This window comes from Saccopteryx bilineata, chromosome 1 (genome assembly GCF_036850765.1).
Source record: "Saccopteryx bilineata isolate mSacBil1 chromosome 1, mSacBil1_pri_phased_curated, whole genome shotgun sequence".
Classification (NCBI taxonomy): domain Eukaryota; kingdom Metazoa; phylum Chordata; class Mammalia; order Chiroptera; family Emballonuridae; genus Saccopteryx; species Saccopteryx bilineata.
This window is the reverse complement of record NC_089490.1, coordinates 377,030,601-377,052,861: the sequence shown is the minus strand read 5'-3', so window position 1 is coordinate 377,052,861 and position 22,261 is coordinate 377,030,601. Positions and strand designations below refer to the sequence as shown.

General features: G+C 47.9%; 1 protein-coding gene across 2 annotated transcripts; it reads right to left on the bottom strand.

Annotated features, from left to right (window-relative positions):
* Nucleotides 1-13,888, bottom strand: RCN1 (reticulocalbin 1). 2 transcript variants are annotated; one of them, XM_066251208.1, is made up of 6 exons: nt 13,149-13,888; nt 7,944-8,137; nt 6,781-6,959; nt 5,150-5,210; nt 2,409-2,586; nt 1-1,166 (listed from the first exon to the last, which is right to left on the bottom strand). In XM_066251208.1, the coding sequence occupies exons 1-6, from the start codon at nt 13,400-13,402 to the stop codon at nt 1,154-1,156; spliced, it is 879 nt and encodes a 292-aa protein (XP_066107305.1). In that variant the 5' UTR covers nt 13,403-13,888; the 3' UTR covers nt 1-1,153. The 2 variants fall into 2 exon arrangements, with proteins under 2 accessions (XP_066107305.1, XP_066107304.1); XM_066251207.1 differs by having other exon boundaries at nt 2,387-2,586; nt 13,149-13,699.
* Nucleotides 13,889-22,261: the final 8,373 nt, after the last annotated feature.

Here is a 22,261-nt window from a genome sequence, read left to right as displayed (position 1 = left end):
CACAGTAGCAAATCCTCAGGGGGATCCTTTATTTCATTCACTTCCGAGTTACAAAGTAGCATTTCAACCTGTCCAAGTTATTTCCTCCAGTTCAGCCAATGGCTTGGAACATCACCTTGTCCTAATTCCATGGTGTAAGTGGTCCCCAGGCAGGTCCAAGGGTGGTGGAATCACCAGGACTGGAGGCGAAGGTCCCAGCACCCCACCAGGAAGCCTTCCTTGGCATCCCCCTCCCTTCCTCTAGATGAGCAGCGAGGAAACGCATTGTATTTCTACTCACTTTCTCAAAGATCACACCTACCTTATTTATACGTCGCGAACATTTTCTCAAGTATGATAACGTGCTTACCATTTTCCTATTGTTCTTCAATTGCCTGACATTCATCTTTTCCCTACCTCTAAAATTCCGTTCTTTTTCACATTATCTTTCTGGATTGTTTCTCATTGCAAAAACAAAAACAAAAAAACACAAAGATCTGGGTTTGTTGGGCACATTACCAGGTCCATACAGAAAAATGCACAGAGGTTTTGTATGCCATTACAGTAACGGAGTACAGTCAAGAAGGAGGAAGCTGAAGTATTAGACCTGTTCTGAAATAAGCCTAGGTAATATGATACCATGTAGCTTCATCAGAGTTTTCACTCACCAACTATTCAAGAGTGATAGGTACAAAAACCTGTAGTTAAAACACATAGCAGTCACTCCATATACTGTCCCTCCCAACCCACCCAACTTCTGAATAACAGGGCTTTTTCTAATTTTATTCCCCTTTAAATTTAATAGAAAAAGCTAAAAAGTCACATTTTAGCAATGTATTCCCCCAGAGCGTTGTGATTCACCAAGATTTTAATGTGCTTGCTGAGAAATCTTACTGAGGGAATAGCAATGATTCTTTTCCAGTAAATATTGAGTGAAAACCAATTTTAACTCCAGTCTGAGGTTATTAACTTGCTGGTTTCAGGGACACAACTGCTATAAATTAGATAACTGTAGCAAACAGCCAAGACAATAAAAGAAAAAGCCTATGACAGTTCCGCCATATTATGGTGAGTGTGTATCAAAGTTCATCATGATTTTTTGTGAGGTCTTCTCCATAATTGGTAGCTTGGCTTCCAACAAACATGTTCCAGTTCTCCAATATCTCCTCTTTAGTTAGCTTTTCATCCTGTAAGGTAGAGGGAAGAGCTGTGTCATCAAACTCTAGTAACTCTGAATAGTGCAGCATGAAGCTCGGTTATTTCACTGATTTGCAATATTAAATCCCCCCCTCCTTTTTTTTAAGGAGATAGAGGCAGGAAGGGAGAGAGATGAGAAGCATCAACTTGTAGTTGCATCACTTTAGTTGTTCATTGATTGCTTCTCCTATGTGCCTAGACCGGGGGCTCAGGCCGAGCTAGTGACCCCTTGTTCAAGCCAGCAACCTTTGGGCTCAAGCCAACGACCATGGGGTCATGTTTGTGATCCCATGCTCACGCCAGTGACCCCACACTCAAGCAGCTGAGCCTGTGCTGAAGCTGACAAGCCAGCAACCTCAGAGTTTCAACCTGGGACCTCAAGAGTCTCAGGTTGACGCTCTATCCACTGTGCCACCACAGGTCAGGCTAAAACCCTACACTTTTATAATAAAGAAGCTTCTGATACTTCTTTCATCTCCCATTATGGCACTGCAAACCCCAAACTGGAACAGCCTCTCGCTGTAACAGCTGTGCTAAAATATATCAGGTAAGTCTCCAAGGAATTCAGGAGCTAGAATCCAGCTATGTCTACAAGTGGTGCTGGCATTCCCAAAATGGGCTCTGAAGAACTCTACTCCCTTTTCATGCAAAACTCAACTCTCTCTCCTGCGAGCCTAGAGCAGTGATCAAAGTGGAAAAAGGCAAGCTTTCTTTCTAAATCTTGCTTCCCTATTTATTTGGATATGCATAAATAGATACTGAAGTGCTGGGCATAGAGCTGGAAGTGTGAGTTTGCCTGAGGCTGCCCGGGTTTTAAAGGGCTGGGCTTCCTTGTGCCTGCCACATCATGGATATTGGATAAATATCTGCTGACTGAATGAACAGATGAACAAACTTGTCCTAAGGCAACACTGGGTGTACCACTTAAATCCACGCCCTGACCATAGCAAAGTTCCGCAATCCTAGGAAATGGGAGTGAATGTAAGTCCGTGGCCCATAGCAGACTATCCAGGAATGCCTTGGCCTAATGAGCTTACCACGAGTTATCAGGATATTGGGTCAAGTTTACAGGTCTCTAACATTGAGCAAGAATGAGAAATGTCAATACACCGCAGCGTCACAGGCCAATGCTATCATAAATAAACAAACAGAACCAATCTTATGTAAACTGTCTCCCTTCAAGGATCGATGCTGGAAGAATGTGAAATACCCTGTTTTTGTCCGACTCGTACACCAAGTGTCTGGCCTCAGCCTGCGCGTGGTCATAGTCTTGAGGGAGGATCCAGTGGCGAATCTCATCTTTGTCCAACTTCCCATCCTTGTTCAGATCCCGGAATTCATTGAACTGCTCCCGTTCTGACAAAACCCAGTCTGGCTCAGGGCCATTCTCCTCGTGGGAAAACATATCCGCTAGAAAGGAAGGTTGATCTTGGTTATGAAGAGAAGTGGGAAGGTATGTCAGAGAAAACCTGACCTCTTGAGTTTTTGGAAGGGTGGTGACCAATCTAGAGACCTAACACAAATATCTGGTGGGCAGTTTCCTGAGAATAATTATGCAATGACTTCACTTGGCAGAACAGAAAGAACTGAGCTTAGGAGCCAGAAGATGAAAGATGAACTAAGTCTCTTGACTCAGTTCAGTGACGAGGATTAAGTTACTTAATTCGATGGCTGAGTCTTAAATTGACTTGTCTGCAAAATGGAGCTAACAATTCACAAATCACAGGGTTATTACGAAGGTCAAGGGGGACACTTTCTGTGAAAGCCCTCTACAACCCAAACTAGCACTATACAGGTGAAAACTAGTAACAACCACCAAGCATTGTCTGTGGTCCAGATACTGTATAACATACTGTCCTCTTTTTTTCCCTATAACAATCCTATGAAGTAGGTCTCTTTATAATTCCCATTTCATAGATGAAAACACTGAGGCCACAGCTAGGATGAGCTCCAGGCTGCACAGGAACAGGGGCACTCTGCTTCCAACCAAGCCTTATCCACTGTGTTCATTCCTACTATTATTTTTATATCACTCCCAAAGAGCTTTCACATATATCATTTTATTTCATTCTTATAACAGTTCTGAAAGATAGATCATTATCCTTGTTTTACAAATTGGCAGGGAAAGGATAAGGAAAGCAAACTTTATGCATTATTTGCTAAATCACTAGATGTCCTTGGAAAAGAGAGCTACCCTGTGGCAGCTTCTCTTTAATGGAAACACAGTTTGGAAATGTCAGGTGGTACAGGGAGCAGGTAAGAGAGGTAAGACCCTTGGTTCAGCTACAAGGCAGATCCACATCTGACTTTGCACACTGTTTTTTAGAAAGGGCTGTCATATACATGAGCTAACTTGAGCTCCATCCAGCCTTGGAAACATGGGTGCTGTGCATCCCCATTTTACAGATGAGGAAACTGAGGCTTATGGTGATCGCATGACTCCTCTAGAGTCACAGAGCATGTAAGAAGCCAGGACTGCTAATTCCAGTGCTCTCCCCACTACATCATCACTGGGTTTCCACCCCTCCCTTCCTGCAGAGAAGTCACTTGCTGGACAAGTCCATGCACTGGGCCTCTGGTGGCAAATTGCTCAGTGGAAAGAACGGAATGTTGCTTCCCAGCAAAGCCACTTGGTGAGTTTTTGCCCCTGGCTTTCCAGTTTCAATGCAGAGTTCAGGAGGGCCGGGAAGAGCACACACCCTTAATTAAAGATGCTGCATTTGTTTAATCAGTCAGCCTTTCCTGTCGGTCTAATTCCGTCCCCACTGTCAAGGCACCTGCAGCTCTGAGCCTTCCCTTGGATGGGTACCAGGCAAGAGGCAGGCTCTGCTGCCCACACTGACAAGGGGGCTATCAGCACCTGCTCTTCTACAAAGTTAGTGCCACCACGAACACTTTATCTACTGTGGCGAGGGCTACCTGTCTGTTACACCACAGACAGAGAACGGGGTTAGGCTCCTTGGATCAAATATAATTCCTAGTGAGGAGAAGCAGTTCTGCTCTCATCCTTCATTACTGAAGGCACTCATTCTGGCCACGTGGGTGTCAAAGGAATAACCAACGACTGATGGCAAGTTGGGCTCTGGTTCTACACTGTAGGGTAATTAACTGCTTCCATGAAATATGTGTACATGAATTTTATTTATCCCATCCCTCGAATAATTTGCCAGCTTTTACCTTACTGACTTGAGAAAAGAGGAAGTGTCATGAGAAGGCAGCTATGGCCCAAAGCACTGGCAGAATAGCTGATGAGGATCAAACAGACATGTCCATGTTGCCTGCTCTGGTCCTGTATGCTCGGAGGGCTGCCGGGCAGGGCTCTGACTCAGGACATCAGAGTCTCTCTCATTCAGCCAGTGTTCGCAGCTACCTGACAATGCACTTCTTGATGTTACTTAGGTGGAGCCCTTCTGGACGAAATGTTAGGTACGGTACTCCCAATGCAAGGATTGAAAACAAAATAGCTATATTATGGGGCAATTGTGCACTTTGCAAAAGAATTTACCTGTGAGAGGGAATGCTTTTCTGCAGATGGCTTGGGCACAGAAATAGTGCTATTGATCACAGCTGTGTCTACTTAGAGCTTCTAGGCCTGGCTGACCCAGGCTGATCTTAGTCCTTCCCCTGAGACTGTCTGCTCTAGACTCCTATAAATGTACAAGATCTCCGGTCCGATTTTGCAAAGATAAAACTACAGTGTGATGAAGGCCACTTCTCAGAGCCGTGGGCCAACTGCTGGTTATCCTAGAGAAAGGGGCCAGCCTTCTGGCCTCTTATGCACTGAATGAGGTCCAGTAAGTCCTCTCCGACATGGCACCTTTAGGGATGGTGTGACAGATCCCTCCCATTGGGAGATACACCTATAGACTTGTAGTTGTTGCCAAAAAATATGTCTGGAGAAAGGGACCAGGCATGTAGGTGGCCGAATGTTGCCCAGTTGGGACAGCTGAGCAGGACGCCAGGTTGAACTCACCGATATACTCATCCTGATCCACAAACCCGTCCCCGTTCTTATCAATGTCCTCCAGGGTTTCCTAGGAAGCAAAGCGGAAAACAAAATGAAGGTATCTGTGCTCTCGGTGAATCCTGAGTTTGACTATTTTCCTCCTTTGTCTGGCTTTTATGGCTCAGTGTTTGGTGATTTCTGGCTTGTCTCCTTCTCGCCAGGCATCGACTGCTTATCTGTAAAAACTAGGCAGTGGTGTCTGTCCCCCCACCCCGCCCCACTGTCAGCAGCAGAATGTTCTCTACAAACGAAACTGTACCTGTAAGACCAGAGCTGCTCTGATTACATCAGGAAGCCCTGTGAGGCCAACCACGTCCACCACCCAGCCACAGCTTCCCCTGGGGAACCTGTGAGGGGCTGGCTGGGAACCCCGGCACCAGATGGTCGGAGATACAGTCCAGTGGTATTTGGATTCTGAACACCGAGATGGCGTCAGAAAAATATGAAGCAGCGGGCAATTAAAAGTCTATCTAACTTTAGAATGTATTGTTCTGTATTGAGTATATTTGACTTCCTACTTAAGTATTTTGCCACGGTGAGTACTTAAATGAATTCACTATCCACTGTCTCAGTGACTCACAGCCACGTACCCACCTGTGGCCAACTTTTAATCTCCATCATCCTCTGGCAAATCAGTTATCACTAAGGGGATGCTGGGCAGTGAAAAGAAATGATTCTTACAACCACTGCCCAGTCCTTAGGGTCATGGTGGTCATGAGAAAAGAGGGACCCAGCAGGTGCATAACTAAATAGTCCAGAACTGGTTATGAAAAAAAAAAAACACTGTAGCCACTTGTTTCCCAGCACAAAGGCAGCTGGAACTGGCTCGGGTTATCCAAGTAGGAAGTAGATGATGGCATTATTTTATGGTCGTAGAAAATCAAGACATTTGGGACCCCACAAGACACTCTGGATGCAACTACACTCAGAGGCTTCACAAGCATAGCTAACCCTCAAAGCCTATAGGATCTGATCAGTTTACCCTCTGAAGATCCCTACTAAGGGGAGCGTCCTTCCAGGTTTTTACTTGAAGTTTCTGTATGTTCTAGTTTCCTCACAGCTGGAAATGAACAAAGACCAGCTAGTTTATTCATCAAACCCATTTGCTCTTTCTGAGCACACAGCTAAACTCTACTTCCCAACCTCATCCTAGCCAGGAGACAGATGTCATTTCCTGGTCAGAGCAGGAAAGGTGGACTGCCTTCTCCTCATTTCCTCTCTTATCTACCAGCTGGCTGTTGCCAGGGTGACCCTGAGGCCTTAGGATGGTGCGGTACCAGACGGAAGCCACCTGGCTACCTGGTAACTCTTAGAGAACAGCCCCGAGGACCCCCCCGACTGGGACCACCTGCACGGGACATGGCACAAACAACAGCTTTGACTATAACACACGGCTAGGACTGGGGGCTATCTGTTAAAGCACTCAGCCTGCCGTGACTAATGCCCTGGGTAGACAGGTATTGCAAAGGGGTCCATGTCAGGGTCCTTCTCCAATTCCCCTCGGGATGAACAATGTGCACTCTCTGAAAGGAAAGACAAGATTTTGGTGTAGTTTTTGCTCCGGTCTTTTCCTAGCCCGGGAACTTCTTTTATCTTACCAAAACCACAATTTCTTTCATATGCTCAAACTCCTCTGGGTGCAGAAAGGCGGTGAATTCCTCCCGAGTGGCTGTCTGGTCACCATTGAGGTCTGCCGCTTTGAACCTCCTCTCGTCGCGCGGCAGCATCTTCTTAAAGGTGTGGTGGTCTGAGGAATCGTGGAACTCCGCGGGGTTTCCTGCAGGACGCGCGCGCACAGACGTTTCAACCGCACTGCTAACCGAAGGTGCCCCCTCCCAGACCACTCATCCTGCCTGCCCCAGTTGCACACGTGGGACCAAAAGTCCCGACCCAGCGAGTTCTTTCAAACAGTTTATTGCAGAATGCCTCTAGCACCTGCCCCTTCACACTGCCCCACAACACAGGCCCTAATGGCGTATTAGGGGTGCGCTAGCAGTGGTTAAGAGCCCAGGAATTAGAACACACACATGCCATACTTTTCTTCGCTGAACCGCTTTCATTGTATCATTCTTTGCTCCAGAACACACAGAGGCTCCCTGGCACCCATATTTTGTCTAAATGTTTCTCCCTTAAGCTGTCTGGGAGTGTGTGCATCTCCAGTTCTTCTCAGACCTGTCCCCTTACTGTCTCTACCATACACCCAGTGGGTCTGCACCCTGTGCTCTGCACACACCCTTCCATCATTCCCCCAAACAGGTATGTCTTATACCCAAACCCTGCCTGTTGTTACATGCGTTGCTGCACCTTTGCCCTTCCAGCTGACGCACCTCCTCCACTCGTCTCTGTCTCAGAATTCCATTCTGAAGGGCCCAGCTCCCAAGCCGCCCTCTCCTGGAAGCCTTCCCTGACTGCTCCAGCCTGCTTGGTCTCTGCTCTCTGAAGCTTGGCAGGACTGCGAAACTGTACCACAGACACCCTTCTTCTCTGCTTTGCTCTGTGTGTGCCCCTGAGACAGCAGCTCAGGGAGGGCAGCAACCTATGTCCTTTTTCATTAGACCCCTAACCCGTTACTACTCACCGCCTACAACTTCACTCGGTAAGCAGCGCAGTACATTCTCAGTAAGCAGAGCAGGACATTCCACAAGCAGGTTCTCCTTAGGAGGCTGTGACACCCGCCCTCCCCCGATGACGGAGCGGAGTCTCCCGTACCAAGCTTGCTATGGGGGACAAGCTGCCTCATGTGTCCTGCAGCACCTCTTACCTAGGTAGTAACCATAAGTGGCCTGCTTGTACTCTTCCCAGGAAATTTTATCGTCTTTGTCTCGATCATAATCCTTCCAGACTTTAGCGACGTTATCATAGATGTATCTTTTCTGCACGCGTTTGATCCAGGTTTTCAGCTCCTCAGTGGTGACAAAGCCGTCCCCATCACTGTCAATTCGATCGACAATCTTCCTGTAGTTAAAAAGAAAGAAACAAAACCCACAAGGTTATTATCAAGGCTTGTGTGATCCTGAGCCAGAAAAAGATCAAGCACGTGCGGAATCTAAACTGTATAAACATAAAATCAATGATCTGATGGTGCTAGAAAGGATCTTAAAGTTTACATTTTCCAAGGATGCTACGCCACCCCCCGCCCCCCAGCGCCAATGGCAGACGCTGCTAGCGGACCATGCCCCTTTGTCCTGCTAAACCTGGATGTGGCTCAGAATCCTCAGCACAGTGCTCTGCGATGGGCCCTAACAACTGACTGATGTTGACCGGCAAGGTGAAACCTAGCAGCCCTCCCTGACACAGTCCTTAATGGAAACTGAGGCCGATAGAAATTCAATTACTTTTCCTAGATCACCCAGCTAGTATTTGGTATCACTGGGGTAAGAAATGGCTCTTGGTCCAATCTTAAAAATGGAAAATTTTATGTAAACCAAAAGATAAGTGAGTTCTTTTTGTTTGTTTGTTTTGTTTTTTTAACTCACTACTTTGGACCTAAAGACGTGAAATTTAAAGCAGGAGACCAGCTCTTGTTGGACAAGGCACAATAAAACGGTGAGGATCAAAGAGCCTTAACATCAATGAAACCTATTCAAGAAACTTGACCTGCTGAGCAGCTGCAGGAGCCCGAACCCCCTGCTCTTAGGGGAAAGACCCCTATGTCCACTGGCCACAGATGGCCCAGAGTCTAGCCTCTTCCCACTGGGCTTCCCTGAGTACCCCAAACCCCAGTCCAGAGTGAAGTTCAGGCTGGGAATTCACCAGTGTCCATCTCTCGGCCAAAGGGCCCAAGCTAGGGACTCCCTACCTGTAAGAAAGTTCAAAGAGACCCACAGGCAGGCTATTTTCAGTGTTAAACATTTTTTACTCTGGTAGCCTGTTTACTTGGGATGAGATCCTATAGACTGATTTGGGATTTGTTTCTTTGCTTTGGGCTAGGACTCCATCAACTCAGTAGTAAAATTTTCTTCCTGTGAACAGAAGTTCTGATTGGAGGTTTCTCTTTGATTAATTAAAGATGGGAAATGAATTCATTAGCAGTTCTGTCTTCATCTCCCACCGGGATACCCACGTAGTCCCTGCTCCTCTTTCTCATGAGATTGTAAACATTACTAACAGCGTTAATGCGTCCTTTCATTTGCGATTAAAACAGGTCTCCAGATTGAAAGGCTAAGACTGAAGTATCCACAGGCTGGCTTCCTTCCAGGACACCACAGCCAGACAGAGCAGAATTCCTTCAACACTGCACTGTTCAGCCTACCTACTGTGTGCCAGGCCCTGCTCCAACCCTAGGGACTGAGAGGTGACATGCCCATCAGTTTTCCAAAGCTGGCTGAGGAACAGAATCTCAGACCAGCGGAGCCCTAATGGCAGACTGTGAATAACTGGTTTTTTTTGTGGAAAAGACAGCATCTAATCTTTGCCAAATAAATGTCCAGGAGATAGTCAACCTGACACATAGTAGGAAGAATAAATGTGATCTCAACCTCTCTCTTCAAAAATATCCTCAAGATAGCCCTGGCCGGTTGGCTCAGCGGTAGAGCGTCGGCCTGGCGTGCGGGGGACCCGGGTTCGATTCCCGGCCAGGGCACATAGGAGAAGCGCCCATTCGCTTCTCCATCCCCCCACCCCCCTCCTTCCTCTCTGTCTCTCTCTTCCCCTCCTGCAGCCAAGGCTCCACTGGAGCAGAGATGGCCCGGGCACTGGGGATGGCTCCTTGGCCTCTGCCTCAGGCGCTAGAGTGGCTCTGGTCGCGGCAGAGCGACGCCCCGGAGGGGCAGAGCATCGCCCCCTGGTGGGCAGAGCCTCGCCCCTGGTGGGCGTGCGGGCGCATGCGGGAGTCTGTCTGACTGTCTCTCCTCGTTTCCAGCTTCAGAAAAATACAAAAAAAAAAAATTCTCAAGATAAAAAAAAAAAGAAGTCTCAGGAGTGATCTTGACCTGTGGAGGCGCAGAGGATAAAGCATCGACCTGGAATGCTGAGGTCACTAGTTCGAAACCCTGGGCTTGCCTGGTCAAGGCACATATGGGAGTTGATGCTTCCTGCTCCTCCCCACCCCTCTCTCTATATATAAAATGAGTAAATAAAATTTTTAAAATCTCAGGAGTGAGATACTGGAAAAGGTGGCTAAGCTGTAGATAAAGCCAACCTCTCCCATCAAAACACCTAGGCCGTAGTCCTGTGTGATCGTGGGCAAATGTCCTGACTCTAGGCGTCTCTGTTTTCCCAGCTGGGAACACCTACTTTACAGGGAATGTCAAAGAATAAAGGACAGAAAGTGTGCCTTTCCTCATGGAGGACGATGAACAGGTGGACGGATTACTCGACAAACTCCTACCTGGGAACAGAAACCAACAAAGCCTCTGAGCTGAGCCTCGGGCAACCTGGTGCCCCCCTGCCAGCTGCCTACGAGGGTGCCTTCGCTGCTCCAGGCAATGGCTGCTGCGAAGGAATATGGTTCATGGGTGTCCAGGGAAACCAGGAATCGAGGTCCATATTTGAAACACTCAGATTTTAAAGGTTGGCAATTAATTTCCATTTTTTGGTAGGTCCCCACATGGCAGCCTTCTGCCTAGGTGTCTCTTGGGAACTTAGAGCTGTCCTGGTTTCAGGATCAGGTCAGGTGGTGGTGACGAAGTTGCTCAGACCCAGCCATGCTCCTCCCTCAGAGCCCAGACTTAGAGGGGACTGCTGCACCAGGACTCTGCACAGAGCGGCCGATTTTCATGCTCAGCCATCCCAGACCACACCTGGCATTTCCAACCCTGCCCCCGCCCCAGCCCCTCATCTCTGGCCTGGATTTACTTTACAAGTGAGCGGTGTGTCCACTACCCATCCAGTGGCTTAGGCCGGAGGCCCAGGTGTCATCTGTGAGTCCCTGCTCCCCCCTCTCCACCCCTATGCTGAGTCAAGGGTGAGCAGTGCCAGTTCCCCCTCCTACATGCTCTGGGTTCACCCTCTCCTACGTCTGGACCAGCCTGTCTGGTTCAGTTGCTCATGGCCATGACCCTCCCCTGTCTGCCCTCCGTGCTCCAGTTATCTTCTCCCTACTGCCAGTCTGAATTTCCTAACAAGAATCTGGGGATGATTTTCAACCACATACAGAGTAACATCTAATCTCCACCTCTCGGCGGGCCTTCCTGCTCGGCTCTTGGTCTCCCTTCCGCTCTTACTTCCCACTTCTTCTCCCCTGTCCTTTTATTGTCCCAGTAGCTCTCATCCCCCACAACAGCCTTCAAAACCTCTGGTCTCTCTTCAGGAAGGCCTTTCCCTGATGATATGCCTGTCAACCTCTGAGTCACCCCACAAACTCTGATCCATCCCTAACCCCCAAACCTCTCTCTCCAACCTGAATCCTTAAGGGCTCCCTCTCCTGGATGTGCTCAATGTAGATATGACATGCCGTGGCAGTGAATATGCTAGTATCCACTTGTGTCTAATTTTTTAAAGTAGTTTGAGGCCTAGAGCATGCCAAGGTTTTCTCTTTGTACCCGCCAGGAGGTATCTGACATGGTAGCTGGCACACAGTGGCCGTTCAAATGAGTGTTGTGTGATTAAACAAAGTTAAGGTGTTCATACAAGGATCAAATGCAGACCAACTCCATCAACCCTTGCTCTCACCGCAAGGCTTACTCTTCAGGAGGACAGCATTAGACTAGCGACTGCAGACTACAGTTCTCCACTCCAAACCCCAGCCCCTGCCCCCACTGACAGGGATGCAAATGGCTGCCATCAGGGCCCCAGAATAAATCAGTTTTCAAGTGCCTCAAAGCAATACAATAGGCTAACCTCATCAAAGGCCCCCATTGTTAAGTCTCAAACAAGAAGAGAAAGTAGTTCTCTGCAAAATAAAAGGTGATTGTTCAAAGGTGACTTTGAAATTCAAAGATCTTTTTATCAAAGCAGGCAGATGGTGCACCTACACAATAGGTATAATTTAGCCTCATATCCTAACCAATCCCACTGGCCTTTGGTGGCCCCCATCAGCACAGGGATGGCTGTGTTCTTTCTCATGTAGCAGGACATGAAGATCTCCACCCCCAGGAACCAGGTTCCAGGAGGCCTGGTGCCCAGCAGGCAGGCCACTGGGACCCTCCCCAACCCATCCTCCATCAGGTTGGCTGCCGATCCCAGATACCTTTGCACAATGCCCCAGTGTCTCCCCAGGAAACCTGTGGAGGGTGCACTTCGATGTCCCAAAGTTTTGTTTCCCAGGGCTGGTTCCTGACTCAACTGCTTTCAACAGTGAAAGCTGCAATCCACCACACCGCCCTCCAGCTTTCTGCCCTCAGCTGCCCAAGGTCTGGTACCTCTATAGGCATCTGCTGGAAACACTAACCTGGGACCAGTTTCCATTCCCACCCTCACCCCCATCCCCAAGTGCCCCTACTTCTTAACAACAGATTTTTGTATTCCTACATCAGATATGGGGATTAGGCATAAGGCAAGAGCAGCCCAACCCCAGTCCAGGGACACAGGTCAGGAATCAAGCCTCTCCATCGTCCGCCCACTTCATCTTCTATCCAATTATGTTCTTCCTTCAGACCCGGTTAGAAGTGTCTCAAGCCCTCCTCTTCGGGAATGGGGGGAGATGAGAGAAACTGGGAGGGTGAGAGAGAACTCCTGTCACTTACAAGGCCACCGTGGACAAACCCTTTTTTTGTACACTCTCTACCCTCCCTTCTGATGCAACCACGGAGAGGGGGCGGGCCCTCGCTGTCCTGGCTCCCGCGGCTGCTGCCACGTTCTCGCCTCCCCGCGGGAAGCCACCGCGGCCCGGGGCGATCTCCATGCAGGGGTCCCGGCGCCAGCGGGCAACTTTCGTCCGGCCCGCCGCCACGCCCGGCTGGACCCCGCCCTCGGATCCGCGCGCCCATTTCGGTTTCGTTTTGCGACTCGCGCTCCGCGTGGCTCCCGCCCGAATGGCCCTGCGGGCACCTGCAGCGCCCCCGAACTCAGCCCGGGCCGCGCTCACCCCAGCCGCTCCTTGCTCTCCTCCGAGGTGAGCTGGTCGAAGGTCTTGGAGTCCTCCTTGCCCAGGAAGGCCTCGTGGTCGTACTGGAAGCTCTGGTTGTCCTCGGGCGGCCGCTCGCCCAGCTCCGAGTCGGGCCGCACCACGCGCTCCTTGCGCACGGTGGGCTTGGCCCGCAGCGCCCGGGGAGCCAGCGCCAGCGCCAGCAGCAGCCCCAGGGCGAGTCCCAGGAGGCGGCTGCGGCCACCGCGCGCCATCGTCGGGACGAGAGAGCGGCCCGCAGGGAGGCACCGAGCAAGCGACTAGAGCGGCGACTCGGGGATGGGGGCTGGGGCCGGCGCGGGGGAGGGGACGGGCCAGCCCCTCCCCCAGCGCCCGCCCAGTGCCAGAGCGGAGGGGCGCGCCGGCCGCGGACGGGAAGCTCCGGACTGCCGCGCTCACGCGCCCATTGGCCGCCGGGCTGCGGGGGGAGGCCGGGGCCGCCGAGCCACGTCGCCCGCCGGGGTGGTGGGCGCGGGGTTCGGGTTTCGCTTCGGTCCCTCCCCGCGATCTCGTCGCGATGGGCGGGCCCAAGCATGCTGCTCTAGGGACTGGAGGGCTCATAGGAAGACTGGGAAGAAGTTCTTTGTCTGCAACAGATGTTCGGGATAAAAGTCCGTCTCTTCTAATAGTTACGGAGAGCTGAAAGGAGGGAGGCACTGCTCCCCACCCACCCTCAACTTCCCGCTCGGAGCCCAAGTGTCAGCCCCAGACCCCGCCCCAGGATGTGCTCTTAAAACAAATTCAACCCCACTTACCCAAACTGAGAATCTGGTTACAAACAAGAGACTGGAAAGAAACCAAGGTAGGCAAGGTCCCTTAGAACTCCAGGGTTCAGGAGGGCCAAGCAGGTAATTTCGGTATGACCCAGGGCCCATCGAAACAGAGCAGCCCTGTGCGATCGGGCTGCCAGGTGGAACGCGGGCCCAAAGCTGACAGATAGTCCCGTTTCCCAGAAGAAATCAGGATTTCAGATGTTTATGCTTTCGTTTCTAAAGATGACACTTGATTTCACAAAAGCACTACACCATCCATACCAATCTTGTCTGTACATTGAATCTGGAGTCATGCAGCCAACATCAAGAAGCTCTGTAGAACTTTCTGCAATGGGGGAAATGTTCTATGTCTGGGCTGTCCAGTGGGTAGTGGCCCTTGAGCTCACTTGATGTGTAACTAGTGTAACTGAAGCATTGAAAATTTAATTTAAATTTAAACTTGAATAGCCACATGTGGCTAGTGACTATCATGTCGGACAGTGCAAGTTTAGAGCAACAATTCTTTTTGTGTCAGAGCCTTTTGAAACTCTTTGAAAGCCATGGACCCTCTTCCAGAAAAATGCACGTACAGTTACTGGCATGGTTGTTTGATTAAAGTTCAGGGGATTCATGAATCTTCTGAAACCCCACTCATGAGCCCCAGGTTAAAGATCCCTAGAAAATGAAAACGGGTTGAAGAGAGAAGCCCACCCATCAGCCCTGAATAGCTGTACTCCCAGAACGGTTTGCTCCCTCTGCTCTGTTCCTCCTTCCCCCAGTCTCTGATCCTTTAGAGAAGACCCCTGGTCTGTACTTCTTGCCCTCACGTAAGAATGCCTGGACATTGCCAACAGCAGTAGATGTGGCTACCTTTCTTATGAAGACTTCTTTTAATCAATTACCAAATAATCATCGTGTGCCCACAATGGCTTAAGCACTAGACTGGGAGCTAAGAGTTCAATGGGAAATTAGACAGTCATGGTCTCTGAAGAGCTATAGTGTGTATGAACATTTACTCAGTCATTCAATAAACTGAGTGTGAGGTCAGTTGGCAATGGGAGAAGGTCACGTGAGGAACCAGGCTGGGGAAACTTTGGCTGGAACCACCCACACCTATGTACACCAAAAGAAACTTCCCAGGAGCCTGGCCTATGGTGGTGCAGTGGATAAAGTGTTGACCTGGAAACGCTGAGGTCACCTGTTCGAAGCCCTGGGCTTGCCTGGTCAAGGTACATATGGGAGCTGATGCTTCCTGCTCCTCCCCCCTTCTCTCTCTCTCTCTCTCCTTTCTAAAATGAATAAATAAAAGATATTTTTAAAAAAAGAAACTTCCCAGGAGCCCTTTGATAAAGAATGACTATCTGTCAGCCAATGAAATTTCGCCATGTCATATCAACCCAACAACCCTACCGATGCTATAAATTACCCCCAAACAGGGGAGGCGGCACTACTTCTTTGGCTCCTGTCTTGTGGACCAGAGAACCTCATCTGGGAAGCGCTCTCCAAATAAAGCTTTTGCTATTCCACTCTTGATGGCTATGCCTTCTTTCTTCCTTGTTGGGGAAATACCTTACACTGAGCACCTGATAAATGTCAGGGCTATCTTGGGTATTGGTTGACCAAGCAGCCATGAATTGCAAATCAGCATGACAAGTGCTCCAAGAGGAAGGTGTGGGTCAAGTAAGTTTGCAAATATGATGTACACTGTATATGTTTGCTCGCTTATAGTTTGCATTGGGTGTGGGGCAGGCTGTAAGCAGGCAGGGTCCTTATAGCCTAAGGCTTAGTTTTAAGACTAAGCCTTTCTCACCCTTTAAATCTTTAAGACTAAGATCTTCTCACCCTTTAAGACTAAGATCTTCTCAACACTAAGCTTTTCCCCACACCTTTGACTGTTGCATGATGTGGGGTGGTGCACTCTTATGAGGAATCCCATTTATGCCTCAGATAAGTGGCTTTGTATCAGAGACTTCCTTATTTGTATACTGGCTTAAAGACTTTAATTTATACACTATAAAATAAGAGAGACCAGTGCCTCCTTCTCTCTCTCTCTCTCTCTCTCTTTCCTAAAATTAGCATTGCAGCCAAGATAGTGGAGTGCTGAAGGAGAAGCCAGTTTGTGCAGAGAGAAGGCGATGGGGAAAGACTTGAATAAGGCTGGTGAGGTCGAAACCTTTCATTCTAGGAATACTTGGATAAGTCAGTGGCTTTGGGAGCCCTGAATGGAAAGGGAAGTGTTTTCCCACTGTGTGTATTTCTCGCCTGCTGGGTGTGAGCTAGGATTAAAAAGGTAACAGCCCACTAGTTCTTGGCTCCATTGTTTCATTACTGTCTGTCCAAATCAAATGAGAACCTGCACAGGTCAGGTGGCTGTGTTGGTGGCCTTGGCTACTGGCCATACAAGGAAGGCATTCAGTATTATAGGGGTACAACAGAGGGACAGGGCCCCGACTTGGAGACTGATTGGGAAAGGCCTCCTGGAAGAAGGCATATCTAAATTGAGACTGAAGGTGAGTAGGGTAAGTTGGATGGTAAGAGTATGGTTGTATGAGAAGAGAAGTTCCTGTGTGAGGTGGCAGTGAGACCTGGGGATGTAGTCCTTGGTGAGCTGAATTTTCATGGAACAGGAAGTGTTGTGCTTGAGAACATGTCCCCCTAGAGACTGCCAGTCTAGAGACTGGAATTTTTAGCAATAGAAGAGCATTACTTTGGGTTTGTAAGAGCTCCCTATTAAAATGCAAGGGCCCTGAGGTAGGTGGTTTGTGAATAGTTGAGTGGGGGCAGAGGAGGGAGGAGAAAGGGGCGGAGGCACTAGGAGGAAGAGATCAGAGCTGGAGAAAGAAGAGGAGGAGCAGGAAGAGAATGGGAAAGTGGGTGGAGATTGGAGACAGTCTTTGCTTATTCACAGCTTTGCCACAGGCACTCTGGGCCCCTGGGACTGATCCAGGCTCTCAGGAATGAGCTGGCACCTCCTTGCGCCTGTACTTCTTGGCTTCCTGCCGGACACTAGAGGTTTCCAACAGTTAGATTGTTCTGGAGGTTGTCTTGGCTCCCGTGGGAATTACCAGAGAATTCCAGCAGGGCAGTGAACGTGAAACAGTTTATATAATTTCCCCTGGGCTTGCTTTTGTATTTTCATCCTTACACCTTCCTATGACAGTTAAACAAGTCTTCTCAACCAAAGAATCAAGAGTAGTGACTAGTACTACTAGTGAAGATATTTACTGTGCAATGGCTTTCTTTTGTTTTTAAAATTGGTTTTTATTTCTCCCCATGTGCATGTGTATGTATAGCTAAGCGCCATGTCATCTCTTAGACTAATCACCATTATTTTATTTAGAAACGAAATTTAATGTGGTGACACCAATCAGTAAGAGTACCTAGGTTTCAAGTAAATATTTCTATAGCATTTGAACTGTTGATTGTGTTGTGTGCCCATCACCCAAAGTCAAACCACCGTATATTTGTCCCTATTAATCTCCATTCTTGATGAGGCAAAGGAACCAGAAGCAAGAGGAGCAACATCCAACAGTGGGTTGAACCAGCAGAAAAGAAAAGCAAATTTCAGAGCTGAATTGGCTGGTTAGGGTGGGCTCAGCTGCTACACCTGTCTGCAAATGACATCACCACCGAGAACAAAATCCAGCCAGAAGTCACTAAAACAGTAAGAAACCTTGATCATCTCATGTAACAAGAAATCTTGAGACAAATCAATTTTACACTGGCTAAATCAAGTGGCTTGATGACATAATCAGGGACCAGATTTTCTGATTTTTTTTTTTTCTTCTCAGAGGAGATGGAGTGGAGGTTGAAGGGGAAGTGGAGAAGAGGAGTGTTCTTCCCTTTATCTGGAGAAAATTTCCCTCCACATCTCATTGGCCAGACTTCAGTCACGTGGCTACCCCTGACCCAGTGACAGACAATGGCGGTGGAATTTTCCAGAGTTGATAAGACAACTCAGAATTCCCTCCCTGGGGTTGCAGGTACACAGTTTCCTCTGGAGCACTGTTGGGCAGATAAAATATATTATGCTCACTTTGTTAAAGATGGCGCTGCCCACGTGGAAGCCCGTCACCCAGGTGATAATATTAGTTGCTCTTTTTGCTTGGGACAGTTGTGATTATACTAATGTGTGTTGGGGGAGGGCTTTCACGCCAAAAGGTTTTAAAGGGAAGAGTGATTATGTTCTAGGAGGAGCCCATGCTAGAGGAGAGCAGAGAAAGGCCACATGGAGGAGAGGAGAGGTGGCCAAGATGGTGGAGTGCTGAAGGAGTAGCCAGTTAGTGCAGAGTTTGTGCAGAGAGAAGGAGATGGAGAACAGAGGTGAATAAGGCTGGTGAGGTAGAACCTTTGATTCTAGGAAACTTGGATAAGTCAGTGGCTTTGGGAGCCCTGAATGGAAAGAGAAGTGTTTTCCCACTGTGTATATTTCTTGCCCGCCAGGTGCAAGCTAGGATTAAAGCTAATAGCCCACCAGTTCTTGGCTTCATTATTTCATTACCGTCTGTCTGAATCAAATGTGAACCTGCATGGGCCAGGCGGCTGTGATGGTGGCCATGGCTACTGGCTTTACACACAGTAGGTTTTTGTGCAGGGAAGAATGAGCCAATGGCCTGACCAGGCAGTAGCGCAGTGGATAGAGTGTTGGACCCAGGTTCGAGACCCCAAGGTTGCCAGCTTGAGCGTGGGTTCATCTAGTTTGAGCAAAAATTCACCAGCTTGGACCCAAGGTCGCTGGCTCAAGCAAGGGGTTACTCGGTCTGCTGAAGGCCCATAGTCAAGGCACATATGAGAAAGCAATCAATGAACAACTAAGGTGTTGCAATACGCAACAATAAACTAATGATTGATGCTTCTCATCTCTCCATTCCTGTCTGTCTGTCCCTGTCTATCCCTCACTCTGACTCTCTCTCTCTCTGTAAAAAAAAAAAAAAAAAAAAAAAAAAAAAAAAAAGAATGAGCCAATGGCTGTGCCTGCCAGAAGAAATCTTGTTGAACTATTCTGATGGTTAAGAGCACTTTGTTCTACCTCCTTCTACTTCTCCACCAAGCAAAGTCACACTTCCTTTTCAAGGCCCAACTCAAATATGCTTTCTCTATGAAACTTTCCCTATACCGCCAATCAAATGCATTGCTTCCTCAATATAGATGCCCAACGCCTTTGTATCTCACACATAACACTTTTCATGGTCTGCTTTGTATTAACAAATTTGGCTTAGTCTTTTCCCAATTCTGAATTCCTTGAGAGGAAGAACCCCCTCTGATTCCTGGCTGTGTGCATAAATCCAGGGCGAGCACATGTATTGCCTTCTCACAGAAGTCGAGCCTCATCAGACAGACTTGCCAGGAGGCCAGGGACCATACCTTTTGATTCAGCAGTGTATATTCAGCATCTAGCACAGTGCTGGCTCATTGGTGTCCAACGAATATTTTGAATAAGAAAATAGAAGAGTTGCTGTGGTAGGTGGTTAGACAGACAGGAACAGAGCAAGTACTATAGGCCAAGCACACAGAAGGTCACCAGATTAGAAAGCCCCAGGTTCCTAACTGTGGGCAAAACTGAGAAAGCAAGTTACTCAGGCCTCACCCCCTGGGTAACCTTTCCTCCACTAGCATATGGCTGTTCACGTGGTCTGCCTCCTGACTTTACAAATCTTCTAGGCCATGTGGTTTGGACCCTCCCCTGACCTTTCCTCCCTGACATGTTGCTAGTCATGCAGATTAGACCTCCGTAGAAGGAGAAAGAACAAGGAGACCGGAGAAGAGCCCTTAAGCATTAACCCCTAGGCATAACATCTAAGCCTCAGTTGTGTTTCAGCTGCAGGCCCAGAAAAGCAGCAAAACCAGACAAGCTAAGGCTGACCTCAGGACCAGCTACATGGACTTACTAATGAGGCAGCCCCGGTGCCGCCCAATCAGTGGAGACCATGACCCTAGAAAGACACACCTAGAGAGCTGATGAATATTCTATTGAGATCCTACCTTGGGACTCCCCTAAAATCCCCACCCTTAAATGACCTTAAGGCACTCTCCCTCCAGAGCAAGCATGCAGTACCTTCCCCCTTCCCCTTCCCCAGGCACATTTTCCTTCCATCTCTCTTCCACCTCAGCAATCAGGGTCCCCACAAGACTTGCACCCAGGAGAGCAGTGGGCAGCGGCAGCTCATCCCAGGCTGATCCCATAAATTGTCTCTAAGGCCCCCTTTTTCTGACTTTCCAGTGAGCCGAAGCAGCCCTGCCAAAGCTCTCTTGTTGCTTCTTTTATCCTAGGCCCTTCCTTGTCTCATTGTCCCCAGCCCTAATAAATGTCCTCACAAATAAACCTGGACTCGTGTTGCAACCTCTTTACTGCACATTGTCAAGAGCCCGCACACTCCCAGTCGGACCTAGGCAAACCCGCTCTGGGCCAGGTCCCCTTTCGAGTCATTCTCTTCTCAGCTCCTTTAAAAGACATAAAATTATATAAAGTAATAATTATGATCATGTATTTTTGGGTTTACTACATACAACATACAGAGGTATACAAAGGGGAAAAGGGAATAGTTATATAGGATTAACATTCCTATATCTCATGGGAATTAAGTTGGTATGTACAGTGTGTCCATAAAGTCATGGTGCACTTTTGACTGGTCACAGGAAAGCAACAAAAGACGATAGAAATGTGAAATCTGCACCAAATAAAAGGAAAACCCTCCCTGTTTCTGTAGGATGATGTGGCAGCATGTGTGCAAGTACAGATGATGACATAACACCGTGTATACAGCAGAGCAGCCCACGGCCATGCCAGTCGAGATGTGGATGGTACAGAGGAAAGTTCAGTGTGTTCTGTGGCTCGCTAAATTCGGATCCGTGACCAAAGTGCAACATGAATATCAGCACGTTTATAACGAAGCACCACCACATAGGAATAACAGTACTCGTGGGATAAGCAGTTGAAGGAAACAGGCAGTTTGGTGGAGAAACCCCGTTCTGGTAGGCCATCAGTCAGTGACGAGTCTGTAGAGGCTATACGGGATAGCTACCTAAGGAGCCCTAAAAAATCTGTGCTTGATCCCACATTGAACTGCACTGAAGAGGTATGAAACTAGGAGGGTTTTCCTTTTATTTGGTGCAGATTTCACATTTCTATCATCTTTTGTTGCTTTCCTGTGACCGGTCAAAAGTGCACCATGACTTTACGGACACACTGTATATTTATAGTAGATTTTGATGAGTTAAGATGCATAATGTAAGCCCTAGGGCAGGGGTTAAAGAAATCGCTCAAAAAATATATAGTGAAAAATCATCAAAGGAATGAAAATGCTGCACTGAAAAACATTCACTTAATGCAAAAGAGAACAGTGAAGGAGGATTGAAGAAACAAAAAGGCAGAAGAAAAATGTTACCAGGTGGAGAACTGGCTCTATACATAGAAAACAAAGGTACCAAGAATAACAACTGAAAGGCTAAATATAGAGGATAACTTCCTTATTTAAAACCTTAAAAATATAATTGCTTAAATAAAAACAATAACAATGTATCATGGTACATATGTGCATAAATAAAGTGCATAACAACAGTTGTATAAAGGCCACTAGGAGAGAAATGGAAGTATACTGTTTATTGTTTTATGGTTCTTACATTACATATGAGGCAGTGTGATATCACTTACCAGTTAGATATGCTGAATAAAAGGGTTCATGCCCGCAGCCTAGGAATTCGCCCGAGCTGTTTTGCTAACAGGTCTGCATAGCGTTGAATCCTAGTGAAAGCGTGAAACACACCCATTCGTAGTGTTTCTTAAAACAATGGATCAACTTTTACCAAGTTGTCAGAACTGTTTATTGAGACCCCTGGAAGACTTTGTCACCAGGTGAGGCACTTTTGTGACTTTGGTTTTGGATGTTCTGCGTACACAGCAGGGGTTCCTGATCCAGGATATAAACTGCGTTTGGCCGTGGCCCTGAGAGAAGCGGGGACTGTAGGAGACCCCTCCTGAGGTTCCCAGGCCCCTTGCTGGGAGGTAGACTTTGGTTGTGATGCGTGTCTTTCATGCTGTTATATTTGTACCCTTTTTCTGTAGGTTTGTAAGCATTGTCATTTTGGGTCCTGTGAGTCTTCCTTAGCAACAAACTCTGCTAAAAGTAAAAACATGAAAAGATATACATGCTGATGCTAATTGAAAGTTAGAATGAACATATTTATATCCAAGTACATATCACAGCAATGAGTATTGCAAAGGATGAAAAAAGTCATTTCATGTCTCACAGAGTCAATTAACAAAACTTAACAATTCTAAATGTTATGCACCTAATAGCAGAATTTCAAAACACATGAAGCAAA

Coding starts and splice junctions, on each gene's coding strand:
- RCN1 (XM_066251207.1), bottom strand. CDS start 13,402: ATGGCGCGCGGTGGCCGCAGCCGCCTCCTGGGACTCGCCCTGGGGCTG. Junction 8,138..13,148: donor GAGAGCAAGGAGCGGCTGGG/GTGAGCGCGGCC, acceptor TTTTAACTACAG/GAAGATTGTCGATCGAATTG. Junction 1,167..2,386: donor ACGAGTCGGACAAAAACAGG/GTATTTCACATT, acceptor TCTACCTTACAG/GATGAAAAGCTAACTAAAGA.